General features: G+C 39.2%; 1 protein-coding gene across 1 annotated transcript in view; it reads right to left on the reverse strand.

Moving 5' to 3' along the window:
* Positions 1 to 16128, reverse strand: part of LOC140238855 (uncharacterized) — a 56569-nt gene that overhangs the window by 28426 nt on the left and 12015 nt on the right. The window contains exons 2-5 of the mRNA XM_072318749.1: positions 7564 to 7797; positions 5137 to 5401; positions 3833 to 3932; positions 1311 to 1367 (exon numbers count right to left, since the gene is read on the reverse strand). Of these exons, the coding sequence (XP_072174850.1) occupies positions 1311 to 1367; positions 3833 to 3932; positions 5137 to 5401; positions 7564 to 7797 (656 nt within the window). The remainder of the gene's footprint in view (positions 1 to 1310; positions 1368 to 3832; positions 3933 to 5136; positions 5402 to 7563; positions 7798 to 16128) is intronic.

The following is a 16128-nucleotide window of genomic DNA, read 5'->3' on the forward strand; positions in this document are numbered from 1 at the left end:
CCATCAGGTAAAGGGAGGGGGATCAAAGCAGGAGGGTGATTGCTTTCCCTGCCTATTTGTCATTTTGCCGCTGACAAAGGGGGGGGGGGGGGAGGGGGCACCCCTGATTCCGCCAACCCCATAAACAGACTTGAAACTACAGTCATCAATGTACTAATTAAACTCATCTCTAAGCCCTATCACTTCTGGGCCATGGTGCCCATTTGAACAAATTGAGATCCTATCCCCCTAGGGATGCTACCTACCAAGTTTGGTGAAAATCAGGCATGGTGATCTCAAAGTGAAGATGAAAATGTACAAATTAGGCCCCACTATGAACCCTCCCCACCTCCCTCCCCTGGGTCCCAAGGGGGGCACCCCTGATTCCCCCATGAACAAACTTGAAACTACAGTCATCAATGTACTTACTCATAGTATCAACTAAGCCCTATCACTTCTGATTCTAGAGAAGAAGATTTTTAAAGATTCCTTAATTTTAGGGTGTTTGGGCCCCCCTGGGGCCCCCCAGGTGGGCCATGGTGCCCATATGAACAAATTGAGATCCTATCCCCCTAGGGATGCTACCTGCCAAGTTTGGTGAAAATCGGTCATGGGGTTCTCAAGAAGAAGATGAAAATGTAAAAAGTTTACGCACGACGGACGACGCACGACGCACGCCGGACGCCAGACGAAGAGCGATCGCAATAGCTCACTTGAGCCTTTGGCTCAGGTGAGCTAACAAACTTTTGTTCATAAAATGAGAAGTACTAAATGCTATTGCTGAAAAATATCATGTCATCTGAAAGCTGAATAAATTCTCAACAACATTTGTGAGACTTTTTCGTGATACATGAGGAAGCTTTGTGTGAAAAAATGGGGTGGAAACATGTAGAAGTAAGTCTGCAAAGATAATTATGTGACATAAGATGGCTTCCTACTTAAAACTTAAGGGCGTCCTAACTCAGATTATTACGTTATATGGAAGTTGAGACCATAAGCTTTCAAATGATGTACAATGTATAACATGACACATTAATGTCAAAAACAACATTCAGAAACGGCCATCAACAATCTTGTGCCTGCGCACTGCAAAATGTCTGAGCAGTCTGGCTTCACCTTATATGATGTGACAGAAATAGGGTTTAAGAAAGTGAAATGCTGTGACATTTGGGAATGACAGTCCCACAAACAAAACAGTGTATCTGTCTGTGGGAGTCCTTCCTCCAAATAGACATGTTTTATGCCAATACATTCACTTTTTGTTATTACATTGGTAAATGAAATTATCTCAGCATTTCTATGTGACGTATACTTACTTGAGCATGACTTACCTCTTGAGAGGAGGTACAGCCACCAATGATCATTACATGGCGATCATCAATCACAACCTGCACCAAAGACAAAATGGTTTTTCAAGAGTTTCTCTAGATAACAAACATATTATTGTTGCCAGCATTGTTATAGGAGAAATTAGCTAACTTCACATTGAGTTGCTCTGCTTATAATATAAGAATTACTCTAATATATATTTGGATTCTGTAAATTGGTGAAATTTGAGGAAAACTGGACAATCTGTTAAAAAGTTGCTTTAAAGTTTGGGTAGATCCATGTGTCATCATTGTTGAATGCATATTTGGAGTAAATTCCCCATAGATACAGTGGAATTTGGGGATATCATAATAATCACGCTTCTATTTGCTTTCCATGTGCACATTCCTTTACTTTTAAAGAATAGTTGACAAAATGAATTCTTGATCTTCACACAATTGAATGTCAATACAGGTAGAGATTACTCCTTGAGAATTCAATATCAAAGAACATGGCAAAATCAAAAGTAATCTTGTATATTTTCAGAATTGCCTCCTCATGATGTTTTGATTTTATTTCAGATCTGATTGAGAAGTTCACAGTTGATTAACCCTAACTAGGCCGGGGGGGGGGGGGGGGGGGGCCTCCGAGGCCCCCCCCTCGACGTTCCGCGCAATGTATCGCTAACGCGAAAAGCTATCGCCGCGACGTTTTGTGACTTTTTTCTTTCGAGTCTCCCGCATCTTTTGACATCAAATTTGCGATACCCGGGCGCGCGGTTCTGAAGTTGCGCATAAATATGTATGTGCATGTCAGACCAAAAATTGCTCAAAAACGTGAATTCGTGTACAATTTCAATGCAAACTGTGCTTACAGGCACATTTCATAAAAGCATGATTATTTTGAGGTTTTATGGATTAATATCAATTAATAACATATTTTCTTGTTCGGAACAATGTCGCGGACAAGTTTCATTGAAAAAACAATGAAAAACATAAAGTTAAAAAAACAAAGAAATACATAAGAAATTCAAAAAACAATAAAATACTTAGGAAATTTTTTCTAATGGCGTAATTTTTTTCTCTTGTATTTGCTCAGGACACTGAAAAGAATATTTCCACAAAAAATGTGCCCATTTTGAGCTTTATTTAGTGATTTATACAAAATTGTCTGATTTCATGCATCATTACGTATAAATTAGCATAATTTAGCATAAATGATAATTTCTTTAAAATTTAACTTCATGGTACTTTAGATTACATCATAGGCAACGTGTGTGCCAATTTTTGTTGCGATCGCGCGGTCGACGGCCGAGATCTGGAGGGGGGGCCTGGGAGGCCCCCCCCCGGCTCTATGATCTACCTAAATAGCCCGGCCTAGTTAGGGTTAAGCCTAATAAAAATGGGGGGGGGGGGGGGGGGGGCGCCTGCACGTCACAGTCACAGTAGTTTGAGAGTGACTTTGCATGCTCCAGCTGAGTGTAGTTTGATTGCGCTCACATCAGGAAAAATCCACGACATATGGGGAACAGATGCCCAAAATGATCTTTGTTTCTAACACCTTACGTTTTCAAAAGATAATTGAGTTGAAGACTTAAGAATCAGCATGTGACAAAGTTGGTGATGCGCATATTATTGGCATAATTTAGTTTATGAAAGAAGTTAAAAACCTGGAGATTCTCCTGCCTGGATCCCCTAACAATGGCATGGAGACTCTGATCACTTGGACATGCACATATTATTACAAATGTGAAATGTGACATCCCATGCGGCGAAGTCCCTAATGAAGACGCGAGTTTTACTTTTTTTCTGCCACTAAATGAGACATTTTCACTTTTGTGAACCGTCCATTGGTAGCTGGGTGGACAAGAAAGTAGCTATACTACGGTTTCCACAACATCCAGAAGATAGGCTGCTTACAAGAAAACAGAATTTTCACCACTGACCTCTCTTTCATTTCCTATTTATGAACTGCTGCCAATACAAAGTATGGAGTTTTTGCATGGTTTCTGTGAGAATATGCCTCTCACAACGCTCATTACATCTCGGTGAAAAAGTCTCATTTGTGGCATTTTAGTTGAGATTCAACGGTGTTGTAATGAACATTACAAAGTCTTCAATGGAGGGGGATCCCCTCCCATACCTCCCCCCCCCCCTTGCGCAGGGTGCATTATAAACACAGCAATATTTACATTAATATTCATCCCAGACAATCGTGAGGAAATTCCACACTGAGAACCATGTCTACCTTGAAGGTTGCTGATTACCATGACTCACATGTCTGATCTTCTACATGTTTTATGTTGGAATAGAAGCCAGATTTCTTGTCTCTGTTGAATGAGGGTATGTTACATGTGACAATTTGTTAGCAGTTTTGCTAGTCTTTCTTATTTATCACCTTAATTTCTTTACACATCTGCTGGTTCAGGACAGTAAGTCTTTGTCTTCATGCTGCGTACTTCCTTGTGTTACAATCATTTTGGCCAAGTAAACAAAACCACATGATTAGGCTTAACCTAATTGCTGCAGAATGCTCCATTGCTCACCTGTTCATGGCCATATCTTTCACATGGTTTATCATGACTCCTTGTCTCCACCTCTCTCCATGACATCTCCCGCAGATCCAGGACCCACACACTATTTGACCTGCAAAAATACAACACAACGAGAAAGAGGTCTCTATGTAGAGGTCACCACATTTAATATGTCTTTGTTCCCTCGTGATTGTCATTTAGTCTTTGATTCATCTGAAGAAATGATTGCCTCCATGTTAAATACAGTACCTGATAGTAGAAAATGCAACAAGATATGTGAGGGTCTTGCGCTCACCCGAGTATCACTAGTTCACCTTCCACGCATTCACTTGGCAACCTGAGAACATTGTAAACTTGGGAGGGGGTGGGGGCAGCTTTGAAGGTTTTTATGGGGGCATTGTGTCCATTTGCAGATTCCATCACACTGGTAAAGTACCTGCCAATTACACTATATACAGAAAATTTAACAATGCAGTTTAAAAACAAGGGGAAGGGGGAGTCTCGCGCTCACCCGAGTATCCTAAGTTAACTTTGGAACTGTTTAAACGATGAGCACAGTGAGTGGGTTCTAGATCATTTTCAAAGTTAAACAAGAGCATCCAACTCATCAATCCATGAAATAGGCCTGTGTATCACCTGTAAATTCATGAAATTCAACCTTTCTCCCCATCATGCGTCCGGTACATCTACCAACACAACACCAAATGAGGCTTGAGCCATGCGTTCAGAATTCACTGGACACATGGCTCAGTGTGGATCAGTATACAATATGACACACAGGTCTGAGTGCGTCAGTCGGAATTGTGTGCATAAGGTAACTATGGAATGCTTAACCCACGAGGCGAAGCCGAGTGGGTTTAGGTTAAATTCCATAGTTATCGCATGCACACTACATTCCGACTGACGCATGAAAAGACATGCGTCATCTACTTGCCCAAAACCCATTTTTCTATCGTGTTACCCGATGACAAATTTACTAGATACATTTCCTTTTGGCTTGCAATAGACGACCATACATCAGTTTTTACTGGATGCATGGTTTCTCTTCAGAACCATGCATCCAGTAAATACTGATGCGTGGTTGCTTTAGCCAATAGACATCTCGTACTGAATGCGCAAACGCTTACTTAATGCGCGATAACATGTTTACCACTGTCTCGGCCAGTACAAAATATCATATACATTGTAGCTCTCGACCAATGAGATCGCAGGATTCTTGCTACCCATTCTATAATAAAAATCAATGCAGGATAATTGACCAATCAGACTGCAGAGATTCTTAAGCCCATTCTATTTTGTTGGATTAGGATCTTTACCTTTGTTGGCCATCCAAGAGGCCACCAAATACAACCATCTTGGTGCCGACAACACTTGCTGTGTGTCCTGCCATTGGAGGAGGGCAGAGGCTTGTGGCAACTGCTGACCACTTGTTCTTGTGGGGATAATATATGTGTAGTTCGTTGAAGATCTGCGGAGCAAGGTGAGGTGGGTGTGGCACAGGTGGAGCCATGCCACCAAAGAGTATCAGGTTCCCCTTGTAGTTGACCATAGTTGCAGAGCCCTTTGGACTAGGGTATGTTCCTGATAAAGAGAATGAAGTTGAATGAAGTTAAATCAAACTATCACTTCATTGACAGCTAAAGATAACCCTGAAAATAATCATTATTTGCAAAAAGTGACTTAGCCCTGACATTGGTATTTGTAGTACTAGTATTCTTAAAACAGGGGTGGGGGCATTATGGCCCTTTCAAGATCTCGGCCGAGGATCACCCAATTGCCTCAAAATTTTGCATGATGGTAGAGGATGAAATATTCTATAAAGATGTATAACTGAATATCCAAAAGTCCTTGTCTTTTATTCTTTATGAATTTATTTATAATGCTCATGTGAAAAAACATAGCTTTGGTTAATTCTCACTGAATAAAGCTTTAGGAATACATTAAGCTATTTTTTTTTTTTTGTACATATCATGTCTTTTATAACTTTCCTCATCAATACCCTAGAGAAAATAATACCTTGTGATTTTATTGCTTATGTATTTTATGTTTTCCAATTTTTGTATATATTTCTTTGATTTTTTTTCAACCTGATTTGGCTGTGCATGGGTGTGTGTGTGTGTGTGTCTGAGAGAGAGTGTGTGTGGTATTTGTTTTACACTATTATAAAAGTGGAAATTTTTGAGGTGTTAAAACTTTTGCGTATTTTGCACAACCAGAAACCAATGTGAAAACAAAACAACGCAAATATTTTTGCTTGCCATATGTTCCAATAGTTGATGTCTTGATTCTGTGGAATTAAAAAACATGCGAAACTCTTCTTATCCCACCAAGCTGTTCTATTGTATAAGCTGCTTGCGTACAGATATTTTCGCGAATGAGGTCACAGACATTTTTGTGGGATGTTGTTTTTGCGAATTGACACTGACGCTGTCATTACTGGGCTATAAGTGTAGTGCATTGAAACATTTTTGTGTGTCGTTAAAGGGAAGATAAACCCCAAGAGCAATGTGGATTGAGTGAAAGCAGCAACATTAGTAGAACACATCAGTGAAAGTTTGAAGAAAATCGGACAATCGATGCAAAAGTTATGATTTTTTAAAGTTTTGGTGTTGGAACCGCTGGATGAGGAGACTACTAGAGGTTATGACGTATGAGTGGACAACAATACCAAGAAAATACAAAGAAAATTCTACAAAATTCCATTTTTCATGAAAATTACAAATTCCATCAACTTGATATTGACATATGTTAAGGGTAGCAATTATTCCCCATGCTTTCTGAAAGCGGTTGGTCCATTGCTCTTTCATAATTCTAGAAAAGTGAATTTTTGTTGAATTTCCTTTATATTTTCTTTGTATTGTTGTCCACTCATACGTCATATCCTCTAGTAGTCTCCTCATCCAGCGGTTCCAACACCAAAACTTTAAAAATTCATAACTTTTGCATCGATTGTCCAATTTTCCTCAAACTTTCACTTATGTGTTCTACTAATGTTGCTGCTTTCACTCAATCCACATTGCTCTTGGGGTTTACCTTCCCTTTAAAGGTAAAACATAGTTCTAGTACGCCTGCACAATTGTTGAATTTCACTCCAAAATGTACAAGTATGCCTAACAAATGTGTGGAATAACGATGTAATAACAAGGTATATATCAATTTCATTGGATAATGATCAAAATGCGAAGTATTAACCAAAAAGGTTTGCCAGAGCCATAGTCTCAGAACGGGGTCAGGCTAACTTAGACTCAGGGACAACTCGGCCTCACTTTGATGGCGGGCCAAGTTGTCCCTTTGGATTGTAGAGTGCTGTACTATGGGAGTGCTTCGCATTCTGGCTGGCCGCAGTTCTGGGCCGAGTTGATACAACGCGGTCATCAAAGAACCTCTTTAGCATGCATACAAAATGAATGTGTGCCTTTGTATAAATATGGTGACCACGAACTGCATGTAAATTGTTGTCCCTGAGACCGAGTTAGCCTGGATCCTGCTGGAATAAACGTCGAAATACTGACTTTTATTTTTGATCTCAAAATACTCTGAACAACTCATCATCCCAGCAAATTGCGTCAGCCAGGTAAGTTTCTTGGTAGACTAGATATTGCAAGCAAATATGAAATGGTGCAAGACGGGTTCTCAAACCATCCAAGAATTATGTTTTCACTTTAAACTTGTGGTCCAAATGCGATTCACAAAATTCGCAAAAACTACACCCTCACAAAAATAACAGCTTCTACACTACTTACCTGAGGCCAAGACTCTTGTCCATTCACGCCCGCATAGGTCCAGCTGCCACATGTCATTGAAGGCAGTTCGAGAGCCAGAACAGCCACCAAAGATAAAAACCTTGCCATTCATATACACCACACTGTGCGAATTACGTCCTGTCACTGGTGTAGAGGGGCATTCACAAGAGCTCCACTTGAGGACTCCCTCACAGGCAGCATTGACAAAGGACTGTTTCCGCTTAAGAATGACCCCTGTGATGGGGAAAAGAAGTCAGTGTAGAAAAATACTTAAATAAAATTAACCATAAAGTCCTGTGATTGCAACTGCTTGACAAATTGCCCTTCATTGACGAAAAAAACACACTAAATCAATCAGTGTTTAGTAGTAGTTATGATAAAAAAAAAATAATGGGTACACATTACTCAGGAAGGATTCAAACCTACAATTGTACGACCTCATGATAAGCGGACAGGCGTCTTGTCCACTAGACCACCCAGCCTCCCCCAACAGCCAGTGCTGGTTCTAATCCTTACAGCATGCAGTGGGTACTGCACATTAAGAGGAATTCCAGTGTAGTTGAAAGTTAGTCTGAAAAGGAGTACAATTTTCTCAACACAAGAATGGAAATTTGATCAAAATTGGATGAAAAAAAGGAAGTTACAACATTTCGAAGTCGCGCTGATTTTTTTTTTTAGGAAACAGTTCTCGAACAGTCAATATTAATATGCGAATAGCAAAGTGATGATGTCATCAGTCGGTAGAGCAACGGACTAGCTCGGGAGGTCTCACGTTCGAATCCAGATGGAATCCCATTTTCTTTGCTCAATTTTCCCCTCACAACTTGCCACATACAGTTGTAGTTAGTTGGTACTCAATTTGAAATATTCACTTTTTTCCTCAAATGGAAGAATGCCCTAGTTTCAAATCCTGATATACCTTACATATCTGCTGGGCCCTGTTTTATGAAGAGTTAAAATTGATTTTATATTTGATTTCGACTGTAAGTCTATGGCAGCTTGTGTGGTAAGGAAATTTAAAATCGACCTTATGTTTTGATAAAATGGGGCCCTGCAGTCATCATTGTATCCCCAGATGTATGCTGGAGGATACTTTTGATTCAGCAGCGTTATGCCGCCACCGTCTCCGCCGCGTCACATTCTTGTGTGTGCTCTACATGTAGCAGCCACAAATCTGGACGGATTTCTTTGAAATTTTGTATGGAGGTTCATATTAGTAATATCCCCACGCCTACAATTTTGGGTGATGCTGCCCCCACTATTCAGTCTGTTATAGGGTAAAATGCCATTTTTTTGTGTGCATAGTTCGTGTGCGCTCTAGAGGTCATATTTGTCAACAGATTTTATTAAAATTTGGTATGGAGGTTTATCGCGATGTAATCTGCAAGCCTTTAGATTTTACATGTGCTGCCCCATTGTTCCGTCTTCTATAGGGTCAAAGGTCATGTTGTTTATGGATGGTTTGTGTGCGCTCTATAGGCTACATTTGTTTACAGATTTTGTTTAAATTTGGTATGAAGGTCTACCATGATATGAGCTACAAGTCCAAAGATTTTGGATGTGCTGCCCTCAGTGTTCTGTCTTTTTTGTGGTCAAAGGTCATATTGTTGATGGATGGTTTGTGTGCACTCTTTAGGCATTATTTCTTGATGGATTTTGTTCAAATTTGGTATGGAAGTTTATCATGATGTAATCGACAAACCTATAGATTTTGTATGTGCTGCCCCCGGTGTTCAGTCTTTTAAAGGGTCAAAGGTCATGTTGGTGGATGGTTTGTGTGAGCCCTATAGGCTACATTTCTTGACGGATTTTGTTCAAATTTTGTATGTCTACCATAACATAATCTACAAGCCTACAGATTTTGGATCTGCTGCCCCCAGTGTTCCATCTTTTAGAGTGTCAAAGGTCATATTGTTAATGGATGGTTTGTGTGCACTCTTTAGGCTACACTTCTTAACAGTTTTTGTTAAAATTTGGTATAAAGGTCTACCATGATATGAGCTTAAAGTCTATAGATTTTGGATGTGCTGCCCAGTGTTCCGTCTTTTATGGAGTCAAAGGTCATATTGTTGATTGATGGTTTGTGGGCGCCATATAGGCTGCATTTCTCGATGGATATTGTTCAAATCTGGTATGAAGGTCTACCATGATATAGGCTACATGTCCATAGATTTTGGATCTGCTGCCTCAAGTGTTTCATCTTTTATAGGGTCAAAGGTCATATAGTTGGATTGTTTGTTTGCGCTCTGAGCGCTACATTTGTTAACAGACTTTTAATTTAGTATGGAGGTTTATCATGATGTAATCTACAAGCCTATAGATTTTGTATGTGCACCCCCAGTGTTCCGTCTTTTATAGGGCCAAAGGTCATATTGTTGTTGATGGATGATTTATGTGCGCTCTATAGGCTATATTTCTCGACAGACTTTGTTCAAATTTGGTAAGAAGCTCTACCACGATATCATCTACAAGCCTATTTATTTTGGAAGTGCTGTCTCCAGTGTACTGTCTTTTATAGGGTCAAAGGTCATATTGTTGGTGGATGGTTTGTGTGCCATCTCTAGTGCCAGGGGATGCAATCGCATTGCGTGGTAATGGAAATTTCTAGTTATTCTGTTATAATTTAGCCACTGGGAATAACATGCTTTTCGCTTCAATAACAGACACATTGAATTTTCGTCATTTTTTGTACATGATCAATGGAAAATTGTGGTGATGACATCCTCAGTTCACTCAGTTGCATTTTTATATCAACTTGTACAAGAACTGTTTTGCAGAAATTAGCAAAACTTCACAATCTTATAACATTTTACTTGATTTTTATAAAATTTTCATTGTTGTACTCTTGAATAAGCTTTCACTTTCTTACGAGACCAACATACACATGTCATGTACACTGTACATGCATGTAACTGAACTAGAATTCCTCTTTTTAAATACAAATTAATTCTTGCAATAAGTTGTTTTTATTACAACTGATTGACAACTTGCCTTTAATCAATGTAAATAAGCACTGAATTAATCAGTGTTTAGTCGTACATACATATTTAAGTATTTTTCTACACTGACTTCTTTTCCCCATACATACTTACATACTTGGGCAGGATTCAAACCTACGACCTTGTTGAACTAACAAATTATGTGAAAATGCCCACTAATGTAGAAATACATCAACCACAAATGTAGGTAGTCACCCACAAATGTATAAATTGAACAGGGGCCGGTAATGTAGAAATAACGTGTTGGTGTGCTGTGCAACCGCATATTGTATGTGTGCGTGAGTGTGTGTATGTGAAATATGATGGTATTTTACATGGCCAGTGCAACATATTTGTGTGTGTGTGTGTGGGGGGGGGGGGCATTTTCGGGTTTCATGAGCTAACAAGCAAAAAAAAAAAAATAAATAAATGAATAAAAAAGGCCTTTAGCACAAATTCATAAAAAGTTGATAACTCTTGCTGGAATGCCAGTTGTCATGGTAATGACAAGAATGCAGCTTCCTGATTGGCTGTTGCTATGGGAAGTTGTCATTCAAGTAAGAGTTGACATCCTAACATCTTTTAAGAAACGGGGCCCTGTTGCAACTCCGGTATTCTTCAGCTGACAAGCAAAATAAAGAAAAGTATTCACCACATGTGCTTAAAGGTTTCATTTTTTTTTCTCTACTACTGCTTCTTGGGTAAAATAAGGCAAGTGCCAAAATGTGTCTCAAACATTCGTGCAGAAGAATTAATGTTTTTATAACTCCCAGAAGTTCATTGACTCCGCCTATGACCTTTGACCTTGTGGTGACCTTCAACTCACCAAGGGACATTTACCAGCCAAGTTTGGTCACAAACGCACATAGGGATCAAAAGTTATGAGCCATAATCGAAACGTGCCATAAAAACTTTACATTGGGCCATAAAAGTTCATTGACCCCTGTCTGTGACCTTTTACCTTGTGATGACCTTCAACTCCCCAAGGGACATCTACCATCCAAGTTTGGACACAAACGGACATAGGAATCACAAGTTAGGAGCCATAATCGAAACACACTGTAAACACTTAACATTGGGCCCTACAAGTTCATTGACCCCTGTCTGTGACCTTTGTCCTTGTGGTGACCTTGAACTCCCCAAGGGACACCTACCATCCAAGTTTGATCACAAACGGACACATACATTAAAACTTATGAGCCACAATCGAAATGTGCCGTAAAAACGTGACATTGGGCCCTAATGTGTAACTTTGTATTTATACAGTTAAACTCGCCTAAGTCGACGTCCTATATGTCGAATAATCGCGTAAGTCGATGATTTTAAAAAGTCCCGATTTTTCCCCATTGACGTACGTGTATTAATTCACTCACAAGTCGAATTTTGTAAGTCGAATACTTGCCTAAGTCGATGAAATTCCAAGAACGCTTTCACGGAAAACCATTGAATTCACTGTGCCTAAATCGAATAAGATTTTATTGTGTAATAAATCACTGTCATTTATTATTCATTATTTGTTACTCATCATTATTTTGTTTGTCAGATGAGTTTGAGGTGACAAAAAAATGATCTAAAATCAAAATTCAAATCGATCGCATGGGATCGTTTAACTCTCTTCATATTTGCAGGTCCGCTGGTACAGCCCTGTCAGCTGTCGCGCTACGTACGTACAGCGTTCGTACAGTACACATGCGTTCATTTACACGTACAGTATTGAGCTTGCAGTGTACATGTAGCTTGGCATTTGCAGCGCTGTGCAGTGGAGTGGTATAATGGATGAAGCTGCTGAGTTTTCAAAGCGGAAAGTAGGGGGAAAGTTACGGGCACGGGTAAATCAGAATTGCACCTCTACACGCATTTCAAGCCACGGTATGGTAAACTGGAATCAATCACTGCTCAAATATCGTTCATATTCACTTCCCCAAGGTTTAACAAGGGTGTAAAGTAATCGGACCTGTGCCAATACTAATGCACTGTCCATGCAAAGTTAGCCGCGGCCCTGCTGGGCGACCCGTGCTGCGGCACACCGCTCCAGCTCTCGGCTCCAGAGTAGACAATATACATGTCATTATGTACCTGTGGTGAAACTGTAAGTCGATTTTTTTCGACTTACGCACAAGTCGAAAATCGCCTAAGTCGATGTGTTTTGCTCAGTCCCGAGAAGATCGACTTATGCGAGTTTAACTGTACCAAGAAGGTTTGAGAAACGGTTATCAACAGTCTCATTCCCTTTGATCCCATGTTTCATGCCACCACTCGGAAATATCTGAAGTATGTGCTAAACTGGAGCTGCCTCACAGATAGGAAGACAATAGATTCATGTGGCATTGTATCATGTCTCGTCACTCTCAGAGGAAGATATGTCTTTATGATGGTAATTGCTTTTCGCCGTCCCTTCGTAGTGAGTTCTCAGAAAACAAGTGGCACATTATAAGTACAGGCACGGGGATGTGTGAATAAAAATTGAACAAAAATTGATGAAATGAAAACTAAAATTACTTGCTTTTACATGACTTTACACTAATCCATAAATGAATAAAGAACTATATTTGAAAATTGTACCATATCAGTTTCATTTGTCGGAAGCGATCGGAAAGATGATAAAATCAGCTTTGTAGTGAGAGTATACTAGTAGTTTCAAATATTTTTACAACATACAGCTCAGGTTTACATTTTTGCACATAATCTTGGACGGGATTTACTTTTGTTTCATATGTTTTATCATTAAGAGAACATTCATTCTATTTGACAAATAAACAAGCAGAATGTTAGAGTTTAAAATGAATCTTCAGATTGCTCAAAAAGACGGCGGCATGGAACCCTGATAATCAAAAGGCACAAGTGCATCTGTGGAATTCTTTTGTGCATCAATGGAAAAATGGCAGCTGTTTGAATAATTACAGCCAGTTGGAACTCCATCTCTTACACCTCCTTGGTATAACCACTCTTCCCTCCAAGTTTGATTGAAATTATAGTCTTCAGTAGAGAGTTATTCAAGTTTTTGTAGTGTTACAGACGAAGACAGACGACGGGCGATCCCTTAGTCTCCCCGCACCTCCCGTGGGCTCCACAAAAATGATGTCAAGAATGAGAACCCCAATATTATCAACATTTTCCCTTTGTGGTTTGGACCTTCTTGGTACAGCGCTGTCGTGTTTTTACAGCGACTGGGCTGTGTATAGTTAAGACAATGGTACGTGCAGGCAAAGAGAGCACGAGATACAGTAAAACACAATTACAACATAGTTACTTTCAACTTTCAACAGAAGTTACAACATTGCGATAAAATGGTGTTCAGAATATAAATGACTGATTTGTTACAGCAGACTTAAAGGTCAAGTTCACCTTCATAAACATAAGGATTGAGAGAGTGCAGCAATATTAGTAGAACACATCAGTGAAAGTCAGCAGTAAAAATTGGACAATCGATGCAAAAGTTATGAATTTTTACAATTTTTGTGTTGGAACCGCTGGATGAGAAGACTACTAAGGCTCATGATGTCATATGAGTACAACAGTATAAAGAAAATGTAAAGGAAATTCAACATATTTTCACTTTTTTCGCATAATAAAAGAGCACTTGACTTGCCTCTTTCTAAAGGCAATGGAAATAATATTACCCATAACATATGTCAGTAACGAATCAAGGGAATGTGTACTTTTTTCAAAAGATGAAATTTTGTGAAATTCTCTAAATTTTCCTTATATTGTTGTACGCATGTGACATCATACACTGCAGTAGTCTTCTCATCCAGCGGTGACTGCACAAAAACTTTAAAAATTCATAACTTCTGAACGGATTGTCCGATTTTCCTCAAACTTTCAATGATGTGTTCTACTAATATTGCTACATTCTCTCAATCCTGATGTTAATGAAGGTGAACTTGTCCTTGAAAGGGATGGTACATTGATTGAGATGAGAATTGGGCTTTTAACTTTTTGTGAGATACCAAGAAAACACTTATGATATAGTACAGAGCATACCATTTGAAAAGGAATTCAAAGTTTATTTGATTAAAATCCGGTTTGGAATGACTGAAACATCCAAAAACAAAGTAAAACAAAGCGATCGTAATAAAGTGTGGGTCCCACACTTCATTAAAATTGCTCTTTTTTGGATATCTCAGCCATTTCAAAACCAATTTTCATCAAACAAATGTTGAATTCCTCAGAGAATGACATGCTCTTTCATATTTCATAGGAGGTTTCTCATTAATATCTCACCAAAAAAATGTTAGAAACTTGAAATTAGGTCTCAACCAAAACTATACGTTCCCTTTAAGGACGTTCCTCAGTTAAAGGGACTGTACAGTACTGGTTGGGGTGGGGATTCATGTTTTGAACATTCCTAAGTGAGATGATGAGAAACCTCTTATGAAATATGAAAGAGCATGTAATTTTAAGAAGGATTCAACATTTATTTGATGAAAATTGGTTTTCAAATGGCCGAGATATCCAAAAATAATGCCTCCGGCACCACTTCGTGGCGGAGGCATAAAAAATGATAACAATAAAAGGCGACAGGCCACGCCTTTTATTAGAATCTCTTTGTTTCACCCTGTTTTTGGATATCTGAGCCATTTCAAAACCGATTGTCATCAAATAAACTTTTGATACCCCTTAGAATTGCATGCTCTTTGACATCTCATAGAGTGGTTTCAGAATATCTCGCAAAACATTAAAAGCTAAATCCTCACCTCAACCAGAACTGTAGACACCCTTTAAAGTGAAGTCCATGTCATTTTCCTCAACCTTTCCATACCGTAACTTTGACCCATCCGAGGCCCATATGTAAATAAAACCACAAAGTGCTTGTTTTTCTTCTACAGGACTTTGAAGAATATGACTAAAAGATTGTGTTACAGGATCAAGACCATGACTGGCAACAAAATATGCAATGACAAACTGAAATCCCCATAATTCTTTCAAAATCCATGTTATTTTCTCCAAATTTGCAAGAATTGCAGAGAAAGATACCCAAAATAAGGAAAAGGTTTTAAGATTAGGGTTTATTAGGGGCCATGTGCTCGTTTTTGTGCTAAAATATAACATCTTTCCTCTATTTTGCAGAAAACCCCATTCAATTTGCTTAAGCGGTTACAGAGAATTGTGGATTGTTGTAAAGCATATCATCAGTCTGATTCTTCCAAGTTTAGCACTTGGATGCTCTTGCGTGTGAAAACAATAGACAGAACTTGGAGGGAAGAGATTCTTGACACCCTCTACAAATTCCTTTCTCTTTGACCACTACAGCAAATCGAATGGGGCTTTCTGTAAGATGTGAGCAATGAGTTATACTTTCATACCCTGAATTTGTACTTGGATTGATTCACTATTTCTAAAGATATCATTGCGGAGGGTCCCGTTGTAATTTTTTGGGGGACATACGGTACATTCAAAACCCATGTCATTTTCACCAAACTTGACCAAATTGTAGAAGAAGGCTTACTAATTCCAGAAAAACAATAATAAGTGGGGGTTCATGTGCTTTTTGTGTGTGCTAGCAGTGCCCCCAAGCGACATATATCATTGTAAGACCCCAAAATCTGGTCAGGAACCTATGCAGAAATGCCCTGACAGGGTGGGT

This window comes from Diadema setosum, chromosome 15, assembly GCF_964275005.1.
Source record: "Diadema setosum chromosome 15, eeDiaSeto1, whole genome shotgun sequence".
Classification (NCBI taxonomy): Eukaryota; Metazoa; Echinodermata; class Echinoidea; order Diadematoida; family Diadematidae; genus Diadema; species Diadema setosum.